This window comes from Chlorocebus sabaeus, chromosome 16 (assembly GCF_047675955.1).
Source record: "Chlorocebus sabaeus isolate Y175 chromosome 16, mChlSab1.0.hap1, whole genome shotgun sequence".
Classification (NCBI taxonomy): domain Eukaryota; kingdom Metazoa; phylum Chordata; class Mammalia; order Primates; family Cercopithecidae; genus Chlorocebus; species Chlorocebus sabaeus.
Genome location: NC_132919.1, coordinates 74,571,265 through 74,594,592, shown reverse-complemented (window position 1 = coordinate 74,594,592; position 23,328 = coordinate 74,571,265). Strand labels below are relative to the sequence as shown.

The 23,328-nt window shown below is 51.4% G+C and overlaps 2 protein-coding genes and 1 long non-coding RNA gene across 12 annotated transcripts in view; 2 read left to right on the top strand and 1 right to left on the bottom strand.

The window, feature by feature from the left end:
* Positions 1 to 23,328, top strand: part of HOXB3 (homeobox B3) — a 55,796-nt gene that overhangs the window by 17,074 nt on the left and 15,394 nt on the right. For 3 of the 8 annotated variants that reach the window (XM_037993533.2, XM_073005397.1, XM_037993534.2), the window contains exon 2: positions 13,486 to 13,648. The gene's annotated coding sequence lies outside the window, so the exon portion shown is untranslated. Of the gene's footprint in view, positions 1 to 4,006; positions 5,149 to 5,185; positions 5,292 to 13,485; positions 13,664 to 23,175; positions 23,320 to 23,328 lie in introns of those variants that run through there. The other 5 variants (XM_073005396.1, XM_073005395.1, XM_073005393.1 and 2 more) reach the window with 4 other exon arrangements.
* Positions 633 to 9,029, bottom strand: LOC103243610 (uncharacterized). Of its 3 annotated transcripts, none has more exons than XR_012088925.1 (4): positions 8,945 to 9,029; positions 3,944 to 4,011; positions 3,117 to 3,776; positions 633 to 1,747 (listed from the first exon to the last, which is right to left on the bottom strand). It is a non-coding gene; the product is annotated as an uncharacterized lncRNA (long non-coding RNA). The 3 variants fall into 3 exon arrangements; XR_005238779.2 differs by having other exon boundaries at positions 3,117 to 3,195; XR_501142.3 differs by lacking the exon at positions 3,117 to 3,776.
* On the top strand, positions 9,032 to 11,978 carry HOXB4 (homeobox B4). Its single transcript, XM_008013006.3, has 2 exons — positions 9,032 to 9,600; positions 10,439 to 11,978. Exons 1-2 carry the CDS (start codon positions 9,144 to 9,146, stop codon positions 10,735 to 10,737), a joined length of 756 nt encoding a protein of 251 aa, XP_008011197.1. The 5' UTR covers positions 9,032 to 9,143; the 3' UTR covers positions 10,738 to 11,978.

Genomic DNA, 23,328 nt, shown 5'->3' with positions numbered 1-23,328 from the left:
GGACCAACCTGGTCAATCTTGGAAGACAGGGCTAGCAAGAATGAGCTTCCCTCTTTTAAGGGAGGGGATACTGGTAACCCTCCCCATTTTTGGAGTTTCTCAGAGTAATCGGATTTTGAGGCTGAGATCTGCCCACAGTGAGATTTATCGATTGCTGCAGCGTGGTTACACATCCATATTAATTAACACCGCCTGGAAACTGAGCTGTTTGGGGAGGGGAAGGGAGAAATGGGGGTTCCTGAAGCAGAATGGATATTTCTCCCTAAGTGACTCTGAGGTTGAGATTGGAGGACCCTCTCCACATGAATCCTGTGGCCCTCCCCAGGCTTGAGGCCCCTGGAGTTCTTAGCAAGGGCAAGAACGACGTAGTCTCTACAGTCAACTTCACACACAAGTCTCATGGTGGTGATGGTTGTGGGGGCGGGGGAGGAGTGGATTAAATACCCCTCAGGTCCTTCCTGCAGGCCCCACCCCACTCTTCCTTGTCTCTGGTGGGTTTCCCCAGCCCTCTAAAGGTCTGTCTCCAGCAGAGGTTAACGAGCATCCTTTCTAGAGGGGTTAACCTCCCTCTCTTCACCTTCCTTTCAACTTCTCAAAGGTAGAGGCTTATGATGGTTTTTTACTTTGGTTTGTTTTATTTTGCTTTAGCGTCCCGTTGTTGTTGGTAGTAATGGTCTTATGGCCTTCTCCTTTCTCCTACCCCTCCCTCCAAAAAGTGATTAAAATCTGTTAAAGGATTTAATTAAGAGAGTTAAATGAAAAGGAAGGAGGCGCAAATGAGTTGGGGGAAAAAACCCACACCAAAGCTATTCTCAACGATTAAATCGCCATTTTAACAATATAATGGAGTTTGCATCCTGAAAGGGGAAATCAACGCTCATATCTCATCAATAATTCATAGAGTCCGGGATCATGCAGAGGTCAGCAGACGGGGGCAGCAGCGTCGGCCTACGTGGGGCTCCTAGCCGCTGCAGCATACATTACGCGCCGCCGGCCACACCGCCGCAGCACCTCCACCGCAGCAGACCTGGGGTGGGGGCACGCCGGCAGGTTTAGGCGGATCTTTCGTTCTTTCTTTTGGCGAATTTACTGATTGCAGGCTCCAAGAGGAAGAGGGGAAATTTGGGAGCCTGGAGAGGATTGGACTTCCGGCAATTCGGGAACCTGTCGGATCCCAAAAAGCACCTTTTCCCCAAGTTTTAACGTTTCTCTTCCCTCCTTTTTCCTTTTCTCGGTGATTTAGGCGTCTCCTCTCTTGTCTCTTCTCCCCCTAAAGTTCCTCTTGTAGAGAAAAATGCACTCTCTGCAGTATCCTTTAGCTTCTTCTCCCTGGAAAGGGTTCCCAGGCTGCAAGGCCGCCCTCTGGCCTGCCTCTCCCCGAGTGGATCTGGGCTGAGCCTTGCGGCTTCGGAGCACAGAGGCTGGTTTTGGTCACAGCGATCCCTGACCTCGGAGCCCAGTGGGGTAGGGCTGAATGCATCCAGGGAGGAAAGGTACCTCGCAGGCCCCAGACCATTTTGCCGTACCAAAAGATAACCCAGGCCAGTTGGAAAGGTGGGGAGTCAGCATGGAAAGACACACTTAGGGGAGAAGTGGAGGGAAAGTGCCAACCTGTGTGGGGCGTCGCCTCTTGGGGGATTTGGAGGCATCATGGAGGATACCCTATTTCGGGGCTTCTGCAGGCTTATCCTTAGGTGCGTGCATCTCTAATTCGTTTTCTTTTCTGTTTTCTGAATCCCAAAGGATCCTAAGGAAGGAGAAAGGAAATCCTTCCCAGTGAGAGGTGGCGGTCTGGGAGGCGATATTTGGGCAGAATGGAAACCGAAAGCGCGCGGGTTGTCCGCACGGCCGCTGCTCTGGACTAGAGGCAGAGGCTGTAACATCCCGGAGCTGCCAGTAGAGTCCGCCTTAGACCAAGTTCACAGCCGGGCTGGGGCCTCCGAGGCGCCAGCGAACGGCCGCGCAAGGTGGCCCCGGGCCCCGCATTGTTGGGACACTGAGCTCTCCCTCCAGCCCTGTGAGCACAGTGGCCCCCTCTGCTCCCGAGGAGCCCCTGCTCCAAGCTCTTCCCACCCTTCGCCCCAAAAATGCCCTTCTCCAGGTCAGCCCATTCTACTGCTCGCCATAGGTCTCCTCCTCCAGCAACCTCGGCCCCACTTGGGGGTCAAAAATGAAGAAGGGTGAGTGGTCAAAAGCCCTTCCAGGCATCTCAATAGAAGAGACCGTTGAAAATGCGTGAAGTGGGTTCCGCGTCTTTTTCCAAGGAGTTATTTAATAGTCAAAAGACTCATCTTGCCCAGGTCTAAGGCCCTGGGGGAGTGGGGACATTGGCGAAAGGGGGAGGGGTAAGGAGAGCGTTTTGCCCTGGGGTTTCTGCGGCCAGCCGGCGTAGCAGAATGAGACCCTGGGTGGTGAGGCCAGTGTTATTGCCGGAGGGGTTGCAAAGTTGGAGGGTCAAAAGTTTACACCATGCGTGAGCGAGCGCGGCGGAGGCGACTGGGGCGGGGGTGGGGTGGAGCGGTGGGGGAGGGGGCTGTATGTGTGTGAAGACGGACCAGGGAGCCAGGGATGCTGGAGGTAAGGAAGATTTGTGGGTTGCAGAAGTGGGGGAGCAGAATTGGGCAGCGAAGAGGTAGATATCTGGGGAGGGGAAACTGAGGAAGGAAAAATCCCTTCTCCAAAAAGGGCGAGACTGGTAGTGGTGATGAGTTGTAGAAAAGACAGCGTTTAGGGTGTGGTGAACCCTCTGAGCAATTTTCTCTTCCAAAGATAATCTTTGAGTCATCATATTAAATTTAATTAAACCTTCCTAGCCACACACATTTTAGAAATTCAATTAAATTACCCCCACGTCTTTGTAGGACTTCTGGCAGGGCCAAAGAATACTTCCAATGTGAAGGTTTGATTTTCACCAACATCAATTCACCCTGCTTGCCCTAAAGGGGTCAAACTACTGACTCTTTCAATCCCTCAACCCTGGGAGAGGCAGGCCTGTTTTCCAGCACCCTTAACCCCTAGGCTGTGTCAGGAAGGTAGGGTCCATGAGCATGGGCCAACACTGGAGCCTTTCCAAACTCTCATTTGTCTCTCCAAATTGCTCCAGTTTAAGAACTTACCTATTGAAAGATTAGCTTGTTAATTCTCTCACTCTCTCCCAAGCCTCCATTTTTGTGTTTATCTTGACTCCTTCTCTTCCTATTTGGATGAGGGAGGAGAAATGCAAAGGAAAAGTACCAAATGGCCTCACAGAGATCTTTTTTACTGGAGTTGAAACAGGCAACCTGAAATGAACTTTGAATCCATGCATTGAGCTTAGCTCATAAGTAAATGCCTAGAGAGACTCAGTAATTATAACACTGGGGCATATGCCTATTTTGGGTCTTTAAATGACTATTATGAGATGTCATTATATTCTCTTCCAAGCGTTTACTATAGGAGGTACACTGTGGGCGTTTTTCCTTCTAGGATGAAGATAACCTGAGAGTTTCTGTAAAGATGCCTTTTTGAAACATGGCCAGAAGAGACAAAGGTTTAATATCAAATTTCAAATAGATTTAACCCAGGGTTTTGACTAAACCAATTGGGTATAGGTCCCTATTTCTGCTTAGTCCTTAGGCGAGTTTCTCTGCAGTGTCAGACCAGGAGGAATTCCTGGAGTCCTGAAGAGACAGATGTCAAAGCCGGAACTGAAGAATCCATCTCCTTCTGTTCCAGGACGGAACATTAGCAAATTTCGGTATAGACTGGAGCAGCCCAAGGTCCTGGGCTAGAGGGACCTAGGATGGGGAAGAAGTGGCCTCCTCCATTCTAGACCAAGTTGGGTGCCTTGGGGAGTTCTTTCTTGACCTCTCCCTACTAGGAGGCTACCACCTGACCAACTAGGCTGGAGCCCTGTCTCAGTCTGTAGACTTGAACTGAGAGGAAGGGGAGTCACCTGACTCACCTCTGCAGGTCCCTAGGAGGCTGGAGAACCGGAGAAGTGTGTTGTAGGCAATCCACCAAATTCTAATCCTGGAGAGACAAACACAAGAAAATCTCACTGTTTTAAATGCCTTCTTGATCTGCTCCTGAACCTCCTTGTGTGGTTGATGGGGGTAGGCAAAAGTGTTACTGTATTGATGAGAACGATTATTTGGGGGGAGGGGGAAGCTATTGTTTTGTATTTAAAGGACAGTTAAAACTCTGAAAGTTATGTCCCCAGCTTTGACCAGCCCAGCCCAGCACGTCTCTCAGGGTTCTATCTTCCTCAAAACTGCTAGGTTGTGTGGACCAAAATCTTGGCCCCAAGAGGTGGAGTGGTCATTTCTAGGCCCTGGAGCTTCCAAAGCTTTTGTAGAAATGAGGATATCTCTGACACTTAGCGGAGCCAACAAAGCAGATGGAGTGTGCAGTGGGGTAGGGATCCGGGCCCTGGCCATACAGGCATTTAGGGGTAAGGTTCAGGGAAGGGGCCTCTTGCTCAGGCCTGCTCTCTGGGGCCCAGATGCCCAAAGCCACGCTTTCAGTTTTCCCCGTGCCAGCCTTCTTCTCAGGCCTCAAAAGGATCCCACGTGAAACCCCACACTCTCTCTGGAACCAGAGCTGACAAAAATATGGGAATGATGGAAAATCAAAACAGGGGCGTGGCCGACTGTCTCTTATCCGAATGGGACTTTTTTGGGGTGGGGGTTGGGTGAAGAGAAGACTGGCGAAAAGTCGAGCTGGAGAGGATGAGCTGAATCAAATTTCTGCTCTGTCATTTTTCTCCCAAGTAATGACCTACGCAAAATTCAATATGACCCAGCGAACTGCGCGAGCGTATTATAGTAACTGCCTGCTGGTGGGGGAGGCCGGGAGAGGGGTGAACCGCAGGTCACGGCGTCTAAAAATTATTAAAATGTTTGAGAGCCTCGTGACGCGCCTGTTTAACAAAGACTGCCAAAGTATGAGATTAATACGAAAACTTGCGCTTCCAAAACAAAAACACACCAAAAAAAAAAAAAAAAAAAAAAAAAAAAAGTCATGTTCCGGCTTCTGAGGGAGCCCGTGGCTCTGCCCGCCGCCGCGGTCCGGTTTTCCGGACACACAATAGTGGACAGGAGCGAGCTCAGCTGTTGCCCAGCGCGTCCGCGGGCGGCTCGGCAGCCGGCGGGGCTGGGGAGCCTCCCGGTGAGTACCCTCGCCCTCGCCCGCTCTGGGCCTTTCTCTCCTCCGCGCCGCCGCCGCCGATGCGCAGGCCGGCTGGGGACTCGCCTCCGCTCGGGCCTTCGGTTTCACTCCCTCGCTGAGTCCCTTCTCCCCTCCGACAAAAGGTGATTCCCCGCGGGCTGGACACGCCCGGACGGCGGAGGGTGGCTGGGCGGCGCGAGGTCATGCTAGCAACCTGTGGCTGCCAGGAGAAGGCGGCCGGGAAGCCGCGGAAAGACCGGGGAGCGCAGGGGAGGGGGCTCCAGTAGCGCGCAGCCCCTGCTCTTATTTTATTATTATGCGTGTTGCTGTTCGTATCCTTCTGGGCGGTGGAGGGGAGAGGCAGCCTCCTGCTCCGATGAAACCCGTCCTGGGAGTCGCCCATAAACCCTGTTCTCCGTCTCGGGTTGCTAGAGGGGTGTGGGGGGTGCGGCGCCTTGGTGGGATTGGCAGGTGGCGGCTTCCAGCGCACAGAGGAGAAAAATCTTTGCTCTCGGGCGCCAGTATCAAGGATACCCAAACCCGCGGTGGCTCTGCCCCCTGTTCCTCTCTCTTGGGGTGCTGGGGCACCTGGGCCGCATCCCTCGTGAAGTGTAGAGCAGCAGAGAGGCCCGGCAGCCGGCCCAGCGGCCCTCCCAAACTTCCGAAATGCGGATGGGTTGGAAGGGTTTCCGAGAGCTGTGGAGTTGAGAAGGACAGGAGGTATGGGGTGGGGGAGGGGCCTGGACGGTTGGAGTGGGTCCTGGAGACCCTAAGTGGCCTTTGACAAGATTTGTAAAAGGTCCCTGGTTGACGCTAGGGAGCTGGTGGGGATCCTAGCAGCGCATTTTGTCTGTGGGCCCTGGGCCAGACTCTAGTCTCCCTGACTGCCCAGATGGGGGTCTGAGATTACCTATTGGACCTTCTCTTGGCAAAGACAACAGTAGTGTAATAGTTTGCTTTTTTCTCCCAAATATGTGTGAGTTCAGCCTGTCTGGGAGAATGTTGATGTTAGAAATCAGGCCCAGAGGCCAACATTGGCAATTCCTAGATTTAAGATGAAAAGAAAATCAGAGGGTCTCTGGACCTAGTTGTGGGCAGATGGGAACTCTCCTCCTACCCAGCTGCAAGGTCCCAGGACTGGGGATAGGCAGAGATCTCTGGAGTTTTGTAGTTAGAGGGTTGTTTTTGTGTTGTTCCTGTATTTGTTAATGAAATTGATATTATTTTGACTTCCTCACTAGAGATGCAAATATTTCTCAGACCTAGGGAGTTGAGTAGGGAGTCTGGGTGGGGTGGAGGCTTTTTCTATGCACATTTTCCCTTACTCTGTCACAGCTTTCACAGTCTCAGTTCCCTCCAGCCCAATCCCCAGACTCTCAGCTTAGTAAAATTCACGACTTCTGGGAGCCTCAGAAAGTTGGTTCCGAAACCCCAGATGCCCATTTTGGTCCTACCACTAGCAACCCAAGCAGGTGGCTAAGCGAGTTCATATGTGTTTAGAAGGAAAGGACCCGCTTGGGGCTAGGAAGCTGGGGAAATGGGGTTCCTCCCACACCTCCCCAGGATAGACCCCCTCTCCTGGCTCCCAGGATGTGTGAGAGTCTGGGAGGGACCCTATATCATCTGGCTGCATCTTTTATGGTTCCTCATTGCCCTTCATTCGGAAATGAAACGCCTTTGATCTTTTCTCAGGTTGTAAACGGAATTGCCCGTCATTAAATATCGGGGCCCCATCTGCTTGGTCTCCCAGCATTTTTCTTTACAGCTGTTTCTCTCTCTTTTTACCACTGAATTTTTCCAAAAGGACTTTTATTACACCTCCTTCACACCCAGCCGCCTCTTCCTCCTCCCTTCGCTGAGAGGCGCTTTGGAAAATATCTAGATATTCGTTTGATCACAAACTAACGGCTTGGAGGGGCAGGGAGGAGCCGATTGGAGTTTTGTTTTTTCTAAAAAAAAAAAAAAAAAAAAAAAAGGTCCTGGGGGGAGGGGAGGGGCGCGAAGGCACCCAGAAAGGCTTGAATCTGACTTCGCGGCAGCCTCAGAATGACCCTTCCTCCTTTTGTGCTTAGCTAATGTTTACATCTCATAATTCATGCGCCACCGAGAGTTGCACGGCGGCGGCGGCGGCGGCGGCGGCGGCGGCAAGGTTCCCGTCCCTTTCCGAACTGGCTACTTGTAATTCTAATAGAAGAGAATTGAAAACCTTGTAATCCCAAGAACGGACTCGCAGTGCCTTTTTCTGTTCCCAGCGCTCAAAACTAGAAAAAAACGACATAAAACCAAAGCACTCAAACCACACCCCAAACGAAGAAGGCGCGGAAAGTAGGAGAACTGGAAAATTTCTGGGCCAAGAAGATCTGTCTGTCTTCTGTATATACCCTGTAGATCCGAATTTGTGTAAGGAATTTTGTGGTCACAAATTCGTATCTAGGGGAATATGTAGTTGACATAAACACTCCGCTCGTATTTTTCCAGAAGAAAAAAATAATATATATATGTATTATTTTTCTGAATGAGGACAATCTGGTGACTGGCCACACGAAGACTCCTTCCTCTTTATTCCTCTTTCTTTTCCTCCTTCAACTGGTTAGAGATGGAGAAATCATCTACCTGAACTCTTCCCACGCCTGCCCCTGGGAGCCTTGGTCCTTTTTCACCTCTCTTTAAGAGGTTAATGTTATTGTTGTTGAAGTTTTAAATTTATATTCTCGTCCCAAACGCACCCACTTTCCATTCTGGGCTCAGGGAGGCTTTATTGGAAATTTCGAAAAAAATGACTCGTCTTCGGTGTGCGAAGAAGGCAAAGGAAATTTGCTTAACAAACGGATGCTGAGGTCGCCTTTCCGTTTCAGTTCAGAACAAGATGACCTGGAAATACTCGATTACCAAGGGGTGTTATTATGTGTGGGGGTACACACATAATACAACCTCTATGGCTGTATTCCCAGTATCACAGGGATGTGAGATTTCTATTCGCCGCGGAGGCAGCGGCATTAGCGACAATTAGAACGTCTCGGACCCATGGTTAGTATTGCTCGGGTGGTTATGGAATTAGCAAATTGCTAATCAATTTTGCTCTCAAAAGTTGCAGGTTTTTTACCCCAGCGCTCTATCCATAGTGTGGGAAACCAAGTCGTTTCTCCGGGCTTGAGCCGCGTGGATTAAAGGGAGGAGTGGATAGGAGAAGGGGGACAGACGGACTGACTGATACAGTCTAGCTAACTGCACAGCTAAATGCGATTTGGAAGGCGAGGTCTCCCCGAATTAGTGCATGAATTTCCTATCGATCCGCCCGCGGTTCCATTCATCTCTGACAAGTCCCTCTGCGCACCCGCCCTCTAGCTCTGGACGCCTCCTCTCTCACCCCTACCCCTCCCCATCCGGCTGCAGAGAAAAGCCCCAAGCTCTATGCTCTGGCCCCTGTATGGGTTCCCCTTTCGAGACGGAGCCCCCAGCCCGCCAGTAACCTAACTCCCCATAGAGACGCAGGGTGCTAGGGCTCCCTCCTGCCGAGGGGAGGAGACTGGGGCCTATGGAAGGTAGAGAATGCTGGGCAGAGGTGAGGCAGAACAGGAGGGGCTACACCGGGAGCCCCAACTTCTTAAGGGATCTAGGGTTTGCGCTCTGCCCAGCGCCCCAACAGGCCCTCCAGTCGCAACCTGCGCGCGCTCTCTCTCTCTCTCTGATCCCAGAGAGAGCGAGGCAAGGAGGGGGTCGCCCCGCAGGAGCCCTATGTAAATCCTGGTGTTGGGTGGGTGGGTGGGGAGGGGGAAGAGAAGAAGGGGAAATAAACCTCTGTGGCTGGAGTGGGGTCCGGGTGAGCAGATTTCCTTATCCGGGAATCGCAGGCGGGTCGGCCATTGGCTCGGAGGATCACGTGGGCGCCTAACTTTGTTCACTTGACAGTAAGTAGGAGGGCTTTCGGAAACAGGAAAACGAGTCAGGGGTCGGAATAAATTTTAGTATATTTTGTGGGCAATTCCCAGAAATTAATGGCTATGAGTTCTTTTTTGATCAACTCAAACTATGTCGACCCCAAGTTCCCTCCATGCGAGGAATATTCACAGAGCGATTACCTACCCAGCGACCACTCGCCCGGGTACTACGCCGGCGGCCAGAGGCGAGAGAGCAGCTTCCAGCCGGAGGCGGGCTTCGGGCGGCGCGCGGCGTGCACCGTGCAGCGCTATGCGGCCTGCCGGGACCCTGGGCCCCCGCCGCCTCCGCCACCACCCCCGCCGCCCCCGCCACCGCCCGGGCTGTCCCCTCGGGCTCCTGCGCCGCCACCCGCCGGGGCCCTCCTCCCGGAGCCCGGCCAGCGCTGCGAGGCGGTCAGCAGCAGCCCCCCGCCGCCTCCCTGCGCCCAGAACCCCCTGCACCCCAGCCCGTCCCACTCCGCGTGCAAAGAGCCAGTCGTCTACCCCTGGATGCGCAAAGTTCACGTGAGCACGGGTGAGTGCGTGGGCACCCTTTCCCCCTCCCACCCCTGGAGCTTTACACCAAAGGGACCTCGGAGGCATGGGTGGGGGGGTGAGCTGGGGAAGCCAATTGTCCCCGCTATAAACTCGCCATTGCCAGAGATTTACGGTCGCCTGTTTTCAGAGCCACATAATTACATCCCCCATAAATTTTTATGGCCTGGTGGGCCCTGAGCCTTTGAAGTAGGTTCCCCATCCTCTTCACCATTCTCACCAGCCACTTTTTCGCCAGGAAGATACAGTCTCAGTGAAGTTGGAAGTTGGGGAGGGGTGTAGGAGATGGAGGAGGAGAAGGAGGAGGAGGTAATCCGTATTTAAGCAGAGAGTTGAGTCAACTCCCAGTATTTATTTTTTCCTTTCTTCCAGTCTGACTCCTTGGCTGGAGAAGTAGGTAAAAGTTTTCAGTAGGGGCAGGCACTGCTTGGAATCTGAGCAGCAAGGGTGGGAACTAAACAGAGGAAAGGTTTAGGGAAACCTCCCCTCCCTCTTCCACCACCTTATTCTCCCATTCTGGGGGCCCCAAGCTGAGGGAGACAGAGGAGCAATTAAAACCTTGGGGGAGTTCTCACACGCCCCCCCTCCCCACCAGACACCCAAACAACAAGGACACAGCACAGCTCTCCAAAACTTGGAGGTCTCTCTCATTCTTGGGTCTTGCATTCTTCCCTTTTCGTTTTTCCCCCTCTCCCTCGGAAAGAAGAAGAGGTGGCGGGAGAGGGAGGGAGGGAAACACTGTGTTCGCTGGAAGAAAGGGCTCTTCCTTTCGGGGGCAATAAAACTTTCTCTTTCTCCCTCTCTCCGTGTGTGTCCAGTAAACCCCAATTACGCCGGCGGGGAGCCCAAGCGCTCTCGGACCGCCTACACTCGCCAGCAGGTCTTGGAGCTGGAGAAGGAATTTCACTACAACCGCTACCTGACACGGCGCCGGAGGGTGGAGATCGCCCACGCGCTCTGCCTCTCGGAGCGCCAGATCAAGATCTGGTTCCAGAACCGGCGCATGAAGTGGAAAAAAGACCACAAGTTGCCCAACACCAAGATCCGCTCGGGTGGTGCGGCAGGCTCAGCCGGAGGGACCCCTGGCCGGCCCAATGGAGGACCCCCCGCGCTCTAGTGCCCCCGCACGCGGGAGCCACGAACCTCGGGGTGGGGGTGGGCAGTGAGTGCAGGGGATGGGGTGGGGGGACAGGAGGGGGCTCTGGGGCCTGGGCCCCGGAAAAATCTATCTGCCCTCCCCCACACTTTATATGCGAATAAACGCAGAAGAGGGGGAGGGGAAGCTTTATTTATAGAAATGACAATAGAGGGCCACGGGGAGGCCCCCCCAGAAGCAAGATTCAAATCTCTTGCTTTCTTCCTTTAAAAGAAAAAAAAAAAAAAAAAAGAAAAAAGAAAAAGAAAAAGAAGAAGGAAGAAAGAAAAAAACAGAAAGAGAAATAGGAGGAGGCTGCAGCTCCTCAGCTCCTCGTTTTCAGCTTTGGCGAAGATGGATCCACGTTTCATCTTTAATCACGCCAGGCCCAGGCCCATCTGTCTTGTTTACTCTGCCGAGGAGAGGACGGGCCTCGGTGGCGACCATTACCTCGACACCCGCTAACAAATGAGGCCCGGCTCGGCCGCCTCCGCCTCTGCTGCTGCCGTTGCTGGAAGACAGCCTGGATTTCCTTTCTTTGTCCCCCACTCCCGATACTCAGCGAAAGCACCCTCTGACTGCCAGATAGTGCAGTGTTTTGGCCACGGTAACAAACGCACACACACTCTCCCTCATCCTCCGTGCCCGTTCACGGAGGGCCAGAATGACTGCTCACCCACTTCCACCGTGGGGTTGGGGGGTGGGGAACAGAGGAGGGGAGCAAGTAGGGAAGCGGGTGGCCTTGACAACTCAGGAGTGAGGAGGGAAATTGAGTCCAAGGAAAAAGAGAGACTCAGAGACCCGGGAGGGCCTTCCTCTGGAAGGCCAAGCCAAGCCATGCCTGGCAGGGTGAGGGGCCAGTTGAGTTCTGGGAGCTGGGCACTACTCTGCCAGTCCAGAGTTGTACAGCAGAGGCCTCTCTCCTAGACTGAAAATGAATGTGAAACTAGGAAATAAAATGTGCCCCTCCCAGTCTGGGAGGAGGATGTTGCAGAGCCCTCTACCATAGTTTATCATGTTGCATCGTTTATTATTAGTATTGATAATATTATTATTACTATTTTTTTGTGTCATGTGCGTCCTCTCTCCTTTTCTCTTTCTGACATTCCAAAACCAGGCCCTTTCCTACCTCTGGGGCTGCTTGAGTTTAGAACCCTTCCTACGTGTGAATATCTGTGTGCTGTACAGAGTGACAATAGAAATAAATGTTTGGTTTCTTGTGACCAGCATAGCGTGTTTTTGTTGAAACATTGGCGTAAAGATATGGACAAATGCCACCCAGTGTATATTTTAAGCACCCTAGTGGGTTCAGCCTCACATTGTGTGTGGTTGAAGATTTTTTGTCAAAGAGTCTGATGGGAATTTTTATCTCAGAGGACTCCAAATTGTGGTGGCTGGTTTGTTTTCCTTTTAGGATGGGTGTGTTTCGTTTTGGGGCTTTTAATTTTTTCCCTTCAGTCCAAAAATGGATTGAAAGGACTGGGAGGGCTGATTCCAGTCCCTAATGGGGGAAAATGTTTCATTGTAGGACACAAGAGGCTTAAGTATGGCAAAGCCTTTCATATCGTGATTTATTTGTCATAAGCAAATAAAATGCGGTTAAGCTGTCTCCTTCTAGACAGACGGCTCTTTGGTTATTAAAGTTCCGAGAGAGGATTCCATGAGGCTGGCCTCTTTCCTCGCAGCATAAGAAGGTATCGCTTTCCTCTGAGGTGTTTAAGGCTTTAATGAGTCTAATTTTTTGCACAGATGTTTCTGGGTGTTTGCAGGTTTTCAGAGTATTTTTATATTACAAAGGAGCTAGCCAGTGCCATAGCTCAAACTCTGACAAGCAAATAGATAATCAAGAAGACAAATGGCCTCTTTTGTGAAGCCTTGCTCCAGTATTAATTTTCATTTTCTTTCTCATAGAAAGTATCGAAAGTATGACTGGGGACCAAATAGCTTTCTGTCTCTGAGGTCCCAGTCACCCCTAGAATGGAGTGGGGGTAGGGGAAAGGGGTGCAGGTGACCCTCAGAAGTTCCGTCAGGCTGGAATTGCTTTTATGCAGCACTGCTTAGAAGTTCTAAGGTCTGGGAGCTCCAGCCTCAGGGTCTCTGGTCCATTGGTCATCCAGGGTGAAGCCACCCCACCTCCAAAAAGCTCGGGGCTCGGGAGAGCGTATGCAATTAAAAGTCGTTTTTTCAGTCCCATTTCCTTTCAGAAAATAAAAAGAACCAACCCCCCCCCCCGCCCACGCATTTTATTGTTATTTATTTTGCATTCCTCCAGCTTGCAGCTCTGGTAGTTGGAGGCTGGGTAGGGCAGGGGGAACCGACAGGCTGGTGTCCCCAGCCGCGAAAGGACTGCTGAACTGTCCGTTTAAATGCTGCTGGGAGACTCATAAAAAATCGTCGTGGACCTGGAGGATGAGAGGGGCGAGCTTTATTTCGGTCAGATTGCCATGTGGTGTTTTAGCTGCAAGGGGATGCCGAAGCCCCGAGTTGAGGGGGAAAATAGTTCTTAAAAAAGCATATGCCCCCCCAAGGAATGTCTCTAAAGAACCAAATCAAAGCTGCTCTTTGGAAGGTATGAATAGAATTTAAAAAAAAAAGATTTCTATGGAGCTTAAAGTTCACAGCCATTCTGTGTAGACAAGAGCTAAGAAAAATGTGAGAATTATACAGAAAACCATTAATCACTTCTTTTCTTTAAATACGTATCCTCTCTCCTTTGTTATTATTCAACAGCAAATCTCCTCAGACCGGCTGTTGGGGGAAAAAAGTGTTAGCCGTCTCTCCCGGATCTGCAAGGGAGAAAAAATTTGGAATCATAAAGTTGAAAACTTTTTTCTCTCAGTTTGGAAGAAGCCCTTCGTCATGAATGGGATCGGCGGAGTTCGGGCGAGAGGAGGTGAGAGGCGCAAAGGTAACAAAGCCCTGGCCCAGGCTGGCGTGTTTTGATCGTTTTATGAGCTCTTTTCACAAGTGAAAGAAGAAACACTCTCTCGCCTCCTCCTTTTTCTTTTTTAACTCTCTTGGCTGGGTTTTTACGGTGGATGCTTGGGCAGGTTTTCTCCCTTTTATGATGACTGATGCTTGGGTCAGAGGGAGAGAGAGAGGGGCCTCGACACCTGGAGAGTGTTTGAATTGGTTGGGACTGAGGTGTCAGGACCCATGAAAAACCCCAGAGAAGAAGGTTGTTCTGTGAGGCAGTTCAGAGGCGCTTTTCTGGTTTTGGAAAATGCAGGCAGGCACAGCGAGCTCCAGCATGTGTGCATGGGTGTGTCTAGTGAGGTCCACATGTGGTCGGTGTGTTCCTGTGACTCTGCTTGTCTACACTGGGGACTGGTGTCCCCTATGCCTATCTGCTTATCTGTCTCTCTGTTTACCGGTGCAATGCTGTCACTGCTGCCTCCTGGAAAAATCAAATCCAGTGCTTGAATGGAATGTTCCAGCTTTGGAGCGGGTATAAATGGATATATGTTCTTGTTTTTCTTCTTGTGTCTAGCTTGGGATTCTAGACAAATACGTGCTACTCTCTGGAGCAGGAAACTGCTCAGTTCACAGGCGAGGTGCACTGATGCAGAAATATTTCTCTTCTGCTCTGTCCCCCCAGCCTTCTTCCTGAAGGAGCAATGTTGGTTTGATTTCCCTTTGCTCTCCTAATTTGAGGTCTCTGTTCTCTCCTCTGCAGCCCTGTTTCTTAGGCTGAGGGAGTCAGTGGGCTCTGCAGCCGACCTGAATGTGTTGGCCCTTTTTCCCTGAGGCCTCACTTAGGGTTTGGAGGCGGGAGGCTGGCAGGAGAGAGAGTTCATGGAGAGGCCATGTTTTCTAGGTGATTAGCTCAGTATTAGAACCACAAAATGACCTCGGAAGCCCCTTGACCTCGCTGAGACTGGACATTGTGTTGGCTTTTGCCTCCTGCCCAGGAGGGAGAGTCACACCTCTGCAGGGAGAGGTCCTTGGCCCATCATATGTCCCATCTTCTCCAACCCCCTCTAGGCCCCAAACCCATCTTTGCTATTTTGAAACTTTTGGATTATTTTTCTCTTACTGTCCACTGGGGGAAAAGACTTAAAGATTTTTAGCCCAAGGGTCCAGTCGGGGTAGGAAAATAGGGTGCTTATCTGTCTCTCTGTACACAGCACCTTCAGCAGTCCAGACTGCAGCCATCCTCCCGGCACCACTCCCAGGTCCAGTTCATCTCTTTACTGTTTCACTTGGAGGGAACTGAGGGAAGAAAGACAAAGGGAGAAGATATGAGAGGTTGGAGGGGCCTAATCCACAAGGCTTCAGAGGGCCAGAGGAATAAACTCCTGAGCTGCGAAGAGAAAGGGCTTCTGCCATGAACATTGCTTCAGAGGCTGTCATCTCTCTGAGGGCTGACATCCAAATCCACAGCCTGTCAACCCATTTTCTGAAGTTCCTTTGTTTAGGAAGCTATTTCTACAATCACCTTTACCTCTTTACCCTAATTCTCAATCTCCCCAATAACCAAAAAAAAGCCCTTGGAGTGCCTCACCCACCAGAGGAACAAGGGAAATGGGAGGAGGATCAGTGTAGACTATTCTGAGTACTTTCCAGGGCCTGCTGTCCCAGCTTAGCCAAAGTTTCCAGAAACTTTTAAGAAACAGGTGGAGGATTTGCCAAACAGTGAGCCCTGAACATAGAGCCTTTCCAAAAACTGTATTCTGTTTGCTGTATCTTAAAAATCCATACCAGTAGCCACCCTCTTAGGGAGAGACAGAGACAAAGAGAAAGAGAGACAGACACAGACAGACGCTGGCTGGGAGGACGAAATGTTCCCCTTCAGTTAAGACTAGGAGAGACAGAAACTTGCTGGGATATGTGGGTTGTTGGTTTGCATTTTGTAAATGGTTTCTTGAAATTTGGGGACTCTATTTCAGGCAATAAATAGCTGGAGTGGTTGATAGTCTCTCCTTTATCCCTGGGTGGCATAAGTAGAGGGGCTGGAGGCCTCAGGAAGGAAAGAGGATGAGCACAAAGCAAGCTAGCCTGCTCCTGGACTAAAAATATTTGGGGCTCAGGGAGATGTGCATTCATTACCTATAAGGGCAGACAGCCAGTTGTGGGCCCTCTATAGGCTCAAGGGACAAAGACCTAGTCTCCAGGGACTTTACAAACTGCTTTCTGCAGTGTGAGGATTAGGGCCCATCAAAGGGAAAACGAGAGAGACCATAGTCAGAGAAGGCTGGGGTTCACGAAGGAAAACTGCCAGATCTCCCATTTCCTTCACTCCAGACAATCCTGGTGCCACTCCAGTTCTTCCAACCTTTTGATTTCTTTCCCTCTTTCTCCCCAGTTCCCTTGGCCCTCCCCATTCTCTCTCCTACTTCCACCCGCTTGTCCTGGGCAGAGGGGGTTGCCCAGTCCTGCCAGAGCCCTCGGAGGCGGCCCCAGCGCTGGTGGTGGGTCTCCCTGGGAAGTGGCGGCTGGGGAGGGGGTCTGGTTGGAAAACGGAGTTGGGAAGTTTCCCAGCGTGAGTTGAGCGCTGACGGATTTGTGATCAGCCATAAAACTGGCGCGTTCAGATTCGTAAATCAATCTCGCCTTTCTCACAGTGTAAACGTTCACTTTATCGGCAGCAAGAAAGTGCTCGGCTCGCGATCAGGCGCTTGTTTATTTGAACATGGACATTCCCAGGATCCAAAAAGAGTGTGGTCATTTTAACAGAACCTGCCGGCGTGCCTTCGTGTCATTTTGCTGTTCTTTTTCTTGTCCTTAAAAGTTATTTCTCCGTTTTAGAGATTGCTCTCTTCTCACATCCAGCATTTCTCTCTCCTCTCTCTCTCTGCTATTTTTATTTTAGACTTTAGCAGAGTGTTTTTCTTTGGAGGACCATTTTTAATGGATTTGTGGCCAGAACCTTTCAGGGAGTTGCCCTCGCTGGAGCCGGGAGCAGGGCCCACATCGGGATCAGGCTGAATTCAATACCAGTCTGTGTTTTGTATCTGGACAATCAAAGCTGACCACCTCCCCTACAGAGTCCAGGCCTGGCCGGCGCCCCCACCCCATGAGGCCAGAGCAGATTCCAGTGCTTTTGGCTGGGGCAGAAGCTGTGCAGCTGCCACTGTAGCTGGAACCTCCGAGGCTGAGACCGGGGTGGCTGTTTCTTTGGGGTTTGTTAAGACAACCGGGTCCTCAACCTTCTCTCCACTGAGTTGCTTTTGGTTTAGACCCCTTCAAACAAGCTGGGGGAGGCCCCTCAGATCCCTGCTCCCCTACCCTAAAGCTCATTCTTCCTGGATTCCCCGCCTGCCCTGGAGGCTGTGGTCCTGGCTGCCTCGAGAGCTGCTGAGGACAGATAAGGCTGCGGCTTCTTCAGGAATGTCTTTTCTGCTTCCCTTTGCATCCCCACCCCCACCCCATGCCCCGGCCGAGAACTCTGATTCTTGTTGCACGTAACTGGTCAAGTTTGGGCGGGGGATTGTTTTTGTTTTATTTTGTTTATATTTGAGGTGAAGGGGTCTGTGTGTCTCTCTCTTTAGGCCTAGGGAATAGATAGTCCCTGATATTTAACCCTTTAACAGGCACAGCCGTTCCCCATCTTTTTCCCATTGATCAGCCTCCATTGTTTGTTGATTGGAAGCTCGGGGTGCTAACACCTGGGAAATAGGGATCCTGGGGCTGCCAGGCTGACTTCAAAGCTTTTCGTCTCTTTTCCCTCCTCTCCTGTTCAAATCTCCAGTTGTCTTCACTGGTGGGTTTGGGAAGTGGGGCGGGGGGGAATGAGACAGGGTGTGACATAGGTAGGGAGAGGCTGACAGTCCGATTCTTTTGTGTAGAAACCTTAGTCCCAGTCTTTGTCTCTAGAATCTATTTTCAAACGGTCAGTCACATTTGGTTTCCTATAGTAGTAACAACACAACAGGGAAAAAAAAGTCCCCCTTGCGGTTATTCTCAACTCTAAAAGCTCCAGAGTAATCTCTTCACCCTGTCCCTTTTTTGCCTCTTCAAAAGGTACCAGAAAAGATCAAAATGAGAATAAAGCCAGAAGTCCCATTCTTTATCCACTTATACCACGGACTTATGAAGTGTTTATTTTCAAAGTGGCTCCTTCAGAAATTTTGTCCATTATTTAGGAAGTCCCACTCAAATAAATACCCCCAGGAGTGGGGGAGAAAATGCAGCTGGGGAAGAAATCTTAATCCTAAAGGATGCAGAGAGAAGAACTGGAAGCTGAGAAATCCAGGGGCTTGGAGAAGGGCTCTGTGCCCACCCCACCCCCACCCCCCAGACGCCCCTGCAGACTATTTCTGCACCTCCACGAACTAAGCAGAAGCAAGAGGAGAAGGGAGAGAGGAGAGGTGGGCTGTGGGTAAGTGTGTGTCCAGAGGGGTTAAGGAGCTGCAGATGTAGTAGGTATGGATGTGAGTGTGGGAGACAGACGGAGACCTCACTACTGTTCCATTGGTGGGTTCGGGGGGAACTTATTTTGCAGGAAAATTTCTCCTCCTGAAGGGGAAGGTCATAGTGGTCCTTTGAGCCTGAAATCGAAAGACCCCCTTCCCCCTCCCGGTCACGTGATTCATTAAATAATTAATGCCGAGGTTGCAGAATAGATATGTATTCGTCAGGAAAATCGCAGGCTCGGTCTCCCTGTTTCTGACGTGCAATTCAACTGTCCTTTGAAAAACAAGCCTGTACCCCGAGAAAAAAAAAAGAGAGAGGGGGAGAGAGAGGGAGAGAGAGAGAAAAAGAAAGGGAGACAGCAATAAAACAGCCCCGCAGCCGGAGCCACACCGCGGGCTGGGGTATTGTAAGTAGAAGGGATTTCTCACTACCTACCGCGTCTTATATGTCCATGTAAATTTATTGTTTGTTATTAATGTTATTGTCGTAAAATGTGACAAATAGCCATCTTCATTTCCTGCCATTTCTCTTCACACGGTGCTCTGTGTGTTTATACCCATTGAGGCATTGCATAGAGATTTTAGGAATATTCTTCTTTTCTCTCTCTCTCTCTCTCTTTCTCTCTTTCTCTCTCTCTCTCTCTCCCTCTCTCTCCCTCCCTCCCTCCCTCTCCCTCTCTCCTCCAACCTTTTTCTTGATTTATAGCAATATGGGTGTCAGCTTCTCGGCCAGCATGCCAGCCATTGTGTGTGTGTGTGCGCGTGTGTGCGCGCGTGCGTCTGTGTGTGTTTGTGAGCGAGTTGTGTTGTTTATGGCCATGTCTTCGATAAATCATTTTTCACGGAAAATGATGTGGAAGCTGGGCTGTTTCTGCGGCTGGCCGGGAGAGAGTCGCTCTCGGAGGCACTTCCTCCCTCTCTGCTCTGCTCCCAGGAGTTGGTTATTTCAGACGATTTACAGTAATATATCAGCAGTTAATATGAAAGCTCTATAGCTGGAGGTCTTAAATTACAGCATCTGTGATTATCAATTAAAGCGAGATTTATATAAATTTGGTAAACCAGAAATGCCTCATTGGCATACAAACCCAGTCAAAGACCACAGTCTAATGTAAAAATTATATTTGTGAGCCTGATAGAGCCAACATTCCTGCAGCAGCAGACAGAGCTCTATTTTTTAGCGGCTCCCCTCCAGGAGTTTGGCTTCTCCAACTCCAGCCCTGGGTGAGCAAACCCAACTCTGAAGGCAGAAGGAGCCTTAAGAGTAAGAGAGGTGGAAGTGGAGAAAGAAATTACTGGAGTTGAAGGCAAAGATTTTTGTGATCAATGGAGACCAAATCAAAGTTCTGCGCAATTGGAAAGGGATGGGAGGGGTTCCGTTACATTATTAAAGCTTAATTTATAGGACTGATGTGTCTGGGGGGTGGTTGAAGGTGGAAAAGGAGTTACCCAAATTGGGGGAGACAATGGAGGCAAGCAAAGGGTGAAGGGCAGGGGGAGAAGCTGAAAACTTTGGCTCCCCACCCTCCTGGCTAACAAAACAAGGAAATGAATTCATACCCCAGGAGCCTTCCTTTGACCTGCTGAAACAAAGAAAAGTTTCCTCGGCAGTGAGGGACTCTGTGTTTGGGGCTAATGTGGGGAGAAGTTCTCCGAAGTTTTTCTAGAAATGTTCTAGGAATCAGGTGGTCCCAGAAAGTTGGAGTGTCGAAGGATGTCGAGTGTGTTCTTTTAACTAAGTCCCCATCCAAAAAGGGAGCAAACGGGGTGCAGATTGGAGAGGGAGGGGAAGAGCTGTTAACTTTCCCCTATAGTTTCATGTGGAGGTCACAGTTCCTTCCTACAAGGGGAGAGGCTGCTGGTCAAGAGCAAAGCCAGAGGTGGCTTTGGGGAATGTTCTACACTGTGCCCCAAAGTTGTGATGGATGAAGTGCAGAGGGCCAGAGCCTTTGCCAACTCCAGTCCCAGCTGTTGGCCGCTCATTCCCTGACTGGAGCCAGGCCAACTGACTTTATAGCCACGATTATCTGTGATATTTAACTCTGCCTGCTAGTGTAAACCTTTGAGCAGGGAAGTTAGAGCAACGCCGCACCCAGGTGTTAATTATTCATGGCATCCGCTAGCTACGTGGAGTGGCAGCTCAGGCCCCAGTCCCCGCAGCATCCAGGAGCTCACTCCCACACTCTCCTCCAAGTCTCATCCATGTTAACAAGGGAGTTAACACACTGAGTCTCATCCATGTTAACAAGGGATTCTCAGTGGGTGGTGGGTGAAGCCTCCCAATTCGGGAGTCTCTGTTGAAAAGGGTTTGAGGAGAAAGAGAAGGCCAGGACCCAAGGCTGGGATAGGTAGAGGCACTGCCTGACCTGGATAAAAGGAACTGGGGAAAGTCTGGATTCAGGGGCAGCTTTGACAGCACTGGAGATTGTGAGGAGGTGGGAAGGGCTGGCAGAGGCAGCAAAGAGACATGGGGCATAGGGGCTCCAAACCTTTCAGTCTCATTCCCCACCCACTCCTTGAGTGTTGGAGAATCCCCCATACCTTCAGTGTGGGAGGCAAGCATTTCTACTTCTCCCTCACCTAGAAAGTGTGGGGTGGTGGAACTGTGAAGAGGGTGAGTTCTCCCTCAAACTGGTGGTCCACAATTAGGGCAAAGTATTGGAGTTTTTGAGAGGGCAGGGAAGGATCACCTCGTCCATGGGGAAGAGGAGGAAAATGAAAGAGAAGGAAGAGGGTAGAATCATTTGTATTAGCTTCTGAATTCAGCATGCTTTGAAAGATGGGAAAGATCTGCTCTTTGGGCCAGCCCATAACTAGCGTGGAAAGCCAGTCCCACAGGCCCCCTTCCCCCTGCCTGCGTTTGCAACTCCTCCTCCCCAACCCTTTTCCATCTCCCCTCCTGCTGCTACCTTTGCCTGTGACGTGGAAGTCTGACCAACCACCCCCACACTCCACTAGCTTTTCCTCTTTATTCTTTCAGCCCTCTTCAGGTCTTTGTCTCCTCTGGCCCAGAGAAGGGGAGATGACACTGATACCCCCTCCCCCCACTTTCCCTGACACGCACAGACTCTTCCCCAGGAGACAAAGCAAGGGGACCATCCCTTGCCACCATTTTCTGGTAAATCCCCTCATGTGATGCCCAATGCCTTCCATCCAGGCATGTGGGCCTACCCCAATCAGCAAGTTTGAAAGTATTTTGTTGTTTATATGTACATTTGCTTCATTTAGCTATGAAGCACCCTGTCTCTTACAAGTCCTGCACCCTCCACCCCATTGATTTGCTTTTGTGTTGTTCAGGGGTTGGGGTAGAATGCATCTGGGAGACAGAGCTCTGGGAAAGCCGCGGACTCTGTCTTCTCCCGTAATTCTCTGCTGGTATCCTCTCTATATAATTGCAGTGTTTATCTCTGTGCCTTTAAGAAGCCAGGTTGCTAACGCTTGCTTTAGTGACCAGAGGAATTGTATAGAAAGATGAAGAGTGAGAAGAGGAAGAGAGGTACCCAGAGAGAGAACAAGCAGCAGGATCCCTTTCTGGGGTGGAAAGTCAAGGCTGAGCCCAAGGAGGGGATGACAGGGAGAGTGGAAACAAAGGCCAGTCAGAGGGGAAGGGAGGCTGTCCTGGAGCAAGGAGCCCCACAACTCACAAGGGGACGCACACACACAGTTAAGTGAGAAGGGAAGTGGGAAGGAAACTACTCCCTTTGTCCCCTTCTCTCTAGAAGATAATTTCTCTGGACAGAGGGTGGGTTCCCCCACAGAGGAAAGGGAAGAAGAGACTCAACCTAATGAGTGAGCCCAGAAGTGATTTCTGGAGACACTCCTAAATCCTTTGCAAGGCTCAATTCAAATTCACTAAAGACACTGAGAGAGGCAGAGTTTGAAAAAGACAAAGGGGCTGTGAGAAAGGAACCGAGACAACAGAGATGGTTAGGAAAGACAGAGAGACCCAACACAGATAAAGAGCCCAAAGACCTTGGGGAGCAGGCACAGAGGGAAGCTCCTCCAGGCTCCCTGGTCCCTAGTAGCCTTCTTTACAGGAAGCTGCCCAAAGCCCAGGCCATCTCAGAAACAACTAACTCTAGAGTAGGCCCTTGGGGGTGCTAAATCAGGTGTGAGGCAGCTGTGGCAGGATCTGAAGTGCCAGGGAATGGCCAAGATGACCAGGACACTTCAGCCTCCACCACCATCGCCAGCATCAGTAACTTAATCATTGGGACCTCCCCAAACAGAATTTCATCATGGGGGTGGGGGAGTTGGGACCAGTCTTTGACACCTGGACCCTGCAATCCTTACTTGGCTTTTCTTCCCCTTTGTGGGTTTGGTCTCTTTTTTCTCTAGGGACCTGGAGAAGTTGTTGATCTTCCAGCCGCCTAAGAACTTTCACCTCCATTCCACATCTCCCTCAAACTCCCAGCCTTAACAAGCGGATGCTTCCCCTACTAATCTCCTTCCTCCCCCACCTTACAGGAAAGAACAAGAAAAGGAAAAAGGGAAAGAAAGTTCCTACCAGCCTAAGCAGCTTTAGAAAACTCGAGGGAAAAGGGGAGATGCAAACCTTTCTCGCCCCTCTGATCCTTCCCATTGACCCCTCGCCATTGCTCTGTTGCCTCCATTGCCCCCTTCCCTGTCCCCACTCCTGTCCTGCCCAGAACTCTCTCCCTTCCCCTCCCTTCTCTGCCGGGTCGGACATATGGAACCCATTTCGCTGGTGACATTGAAGAGCCGCCGGTGTGCCCGCCTTCCGCCATGGCGCCCCCGGCGCTCCCCACGCCTCGCCGTTCCCCTGTCAGTCGCCGCTCCTCTCGCCTGGCAACTTGGCCCGCTCTCAAAGCCCGAGCCCAGCTCGGTGCCAGACGAGCCTGGGGTTCCCGCAGCCCCGCGCGGCCCGGGCGGAGTGGGAGCTTCTCAGGAAACCGGCGCCTGCCGCGCTCGGAGTGCCAGATCCGCGCGCTCCTGGGGCCCTGGAGGCCGAACAAAGCCGGGGGCGGGGGCGGGGGCGGGGGCGGGGTGGGGGCGAGCGCATCCGGGCCTCTCCCCCTGCTCGGCGGGACACTCGGGGGTTGCTGGGGGTTGAGCGACTAGGATGCGGCTGGCTGCGGCGGCGGAGCCCCAGCCGGGGCCGAGGGTCCGGGGCCTGGCAGTCGGCCCCCGCGTGCACCCAGCGCCCGGCTGCCCGCCGCTGCCTGCGCCCTAGCGGAAGACCGCACAGGTAAGTGTG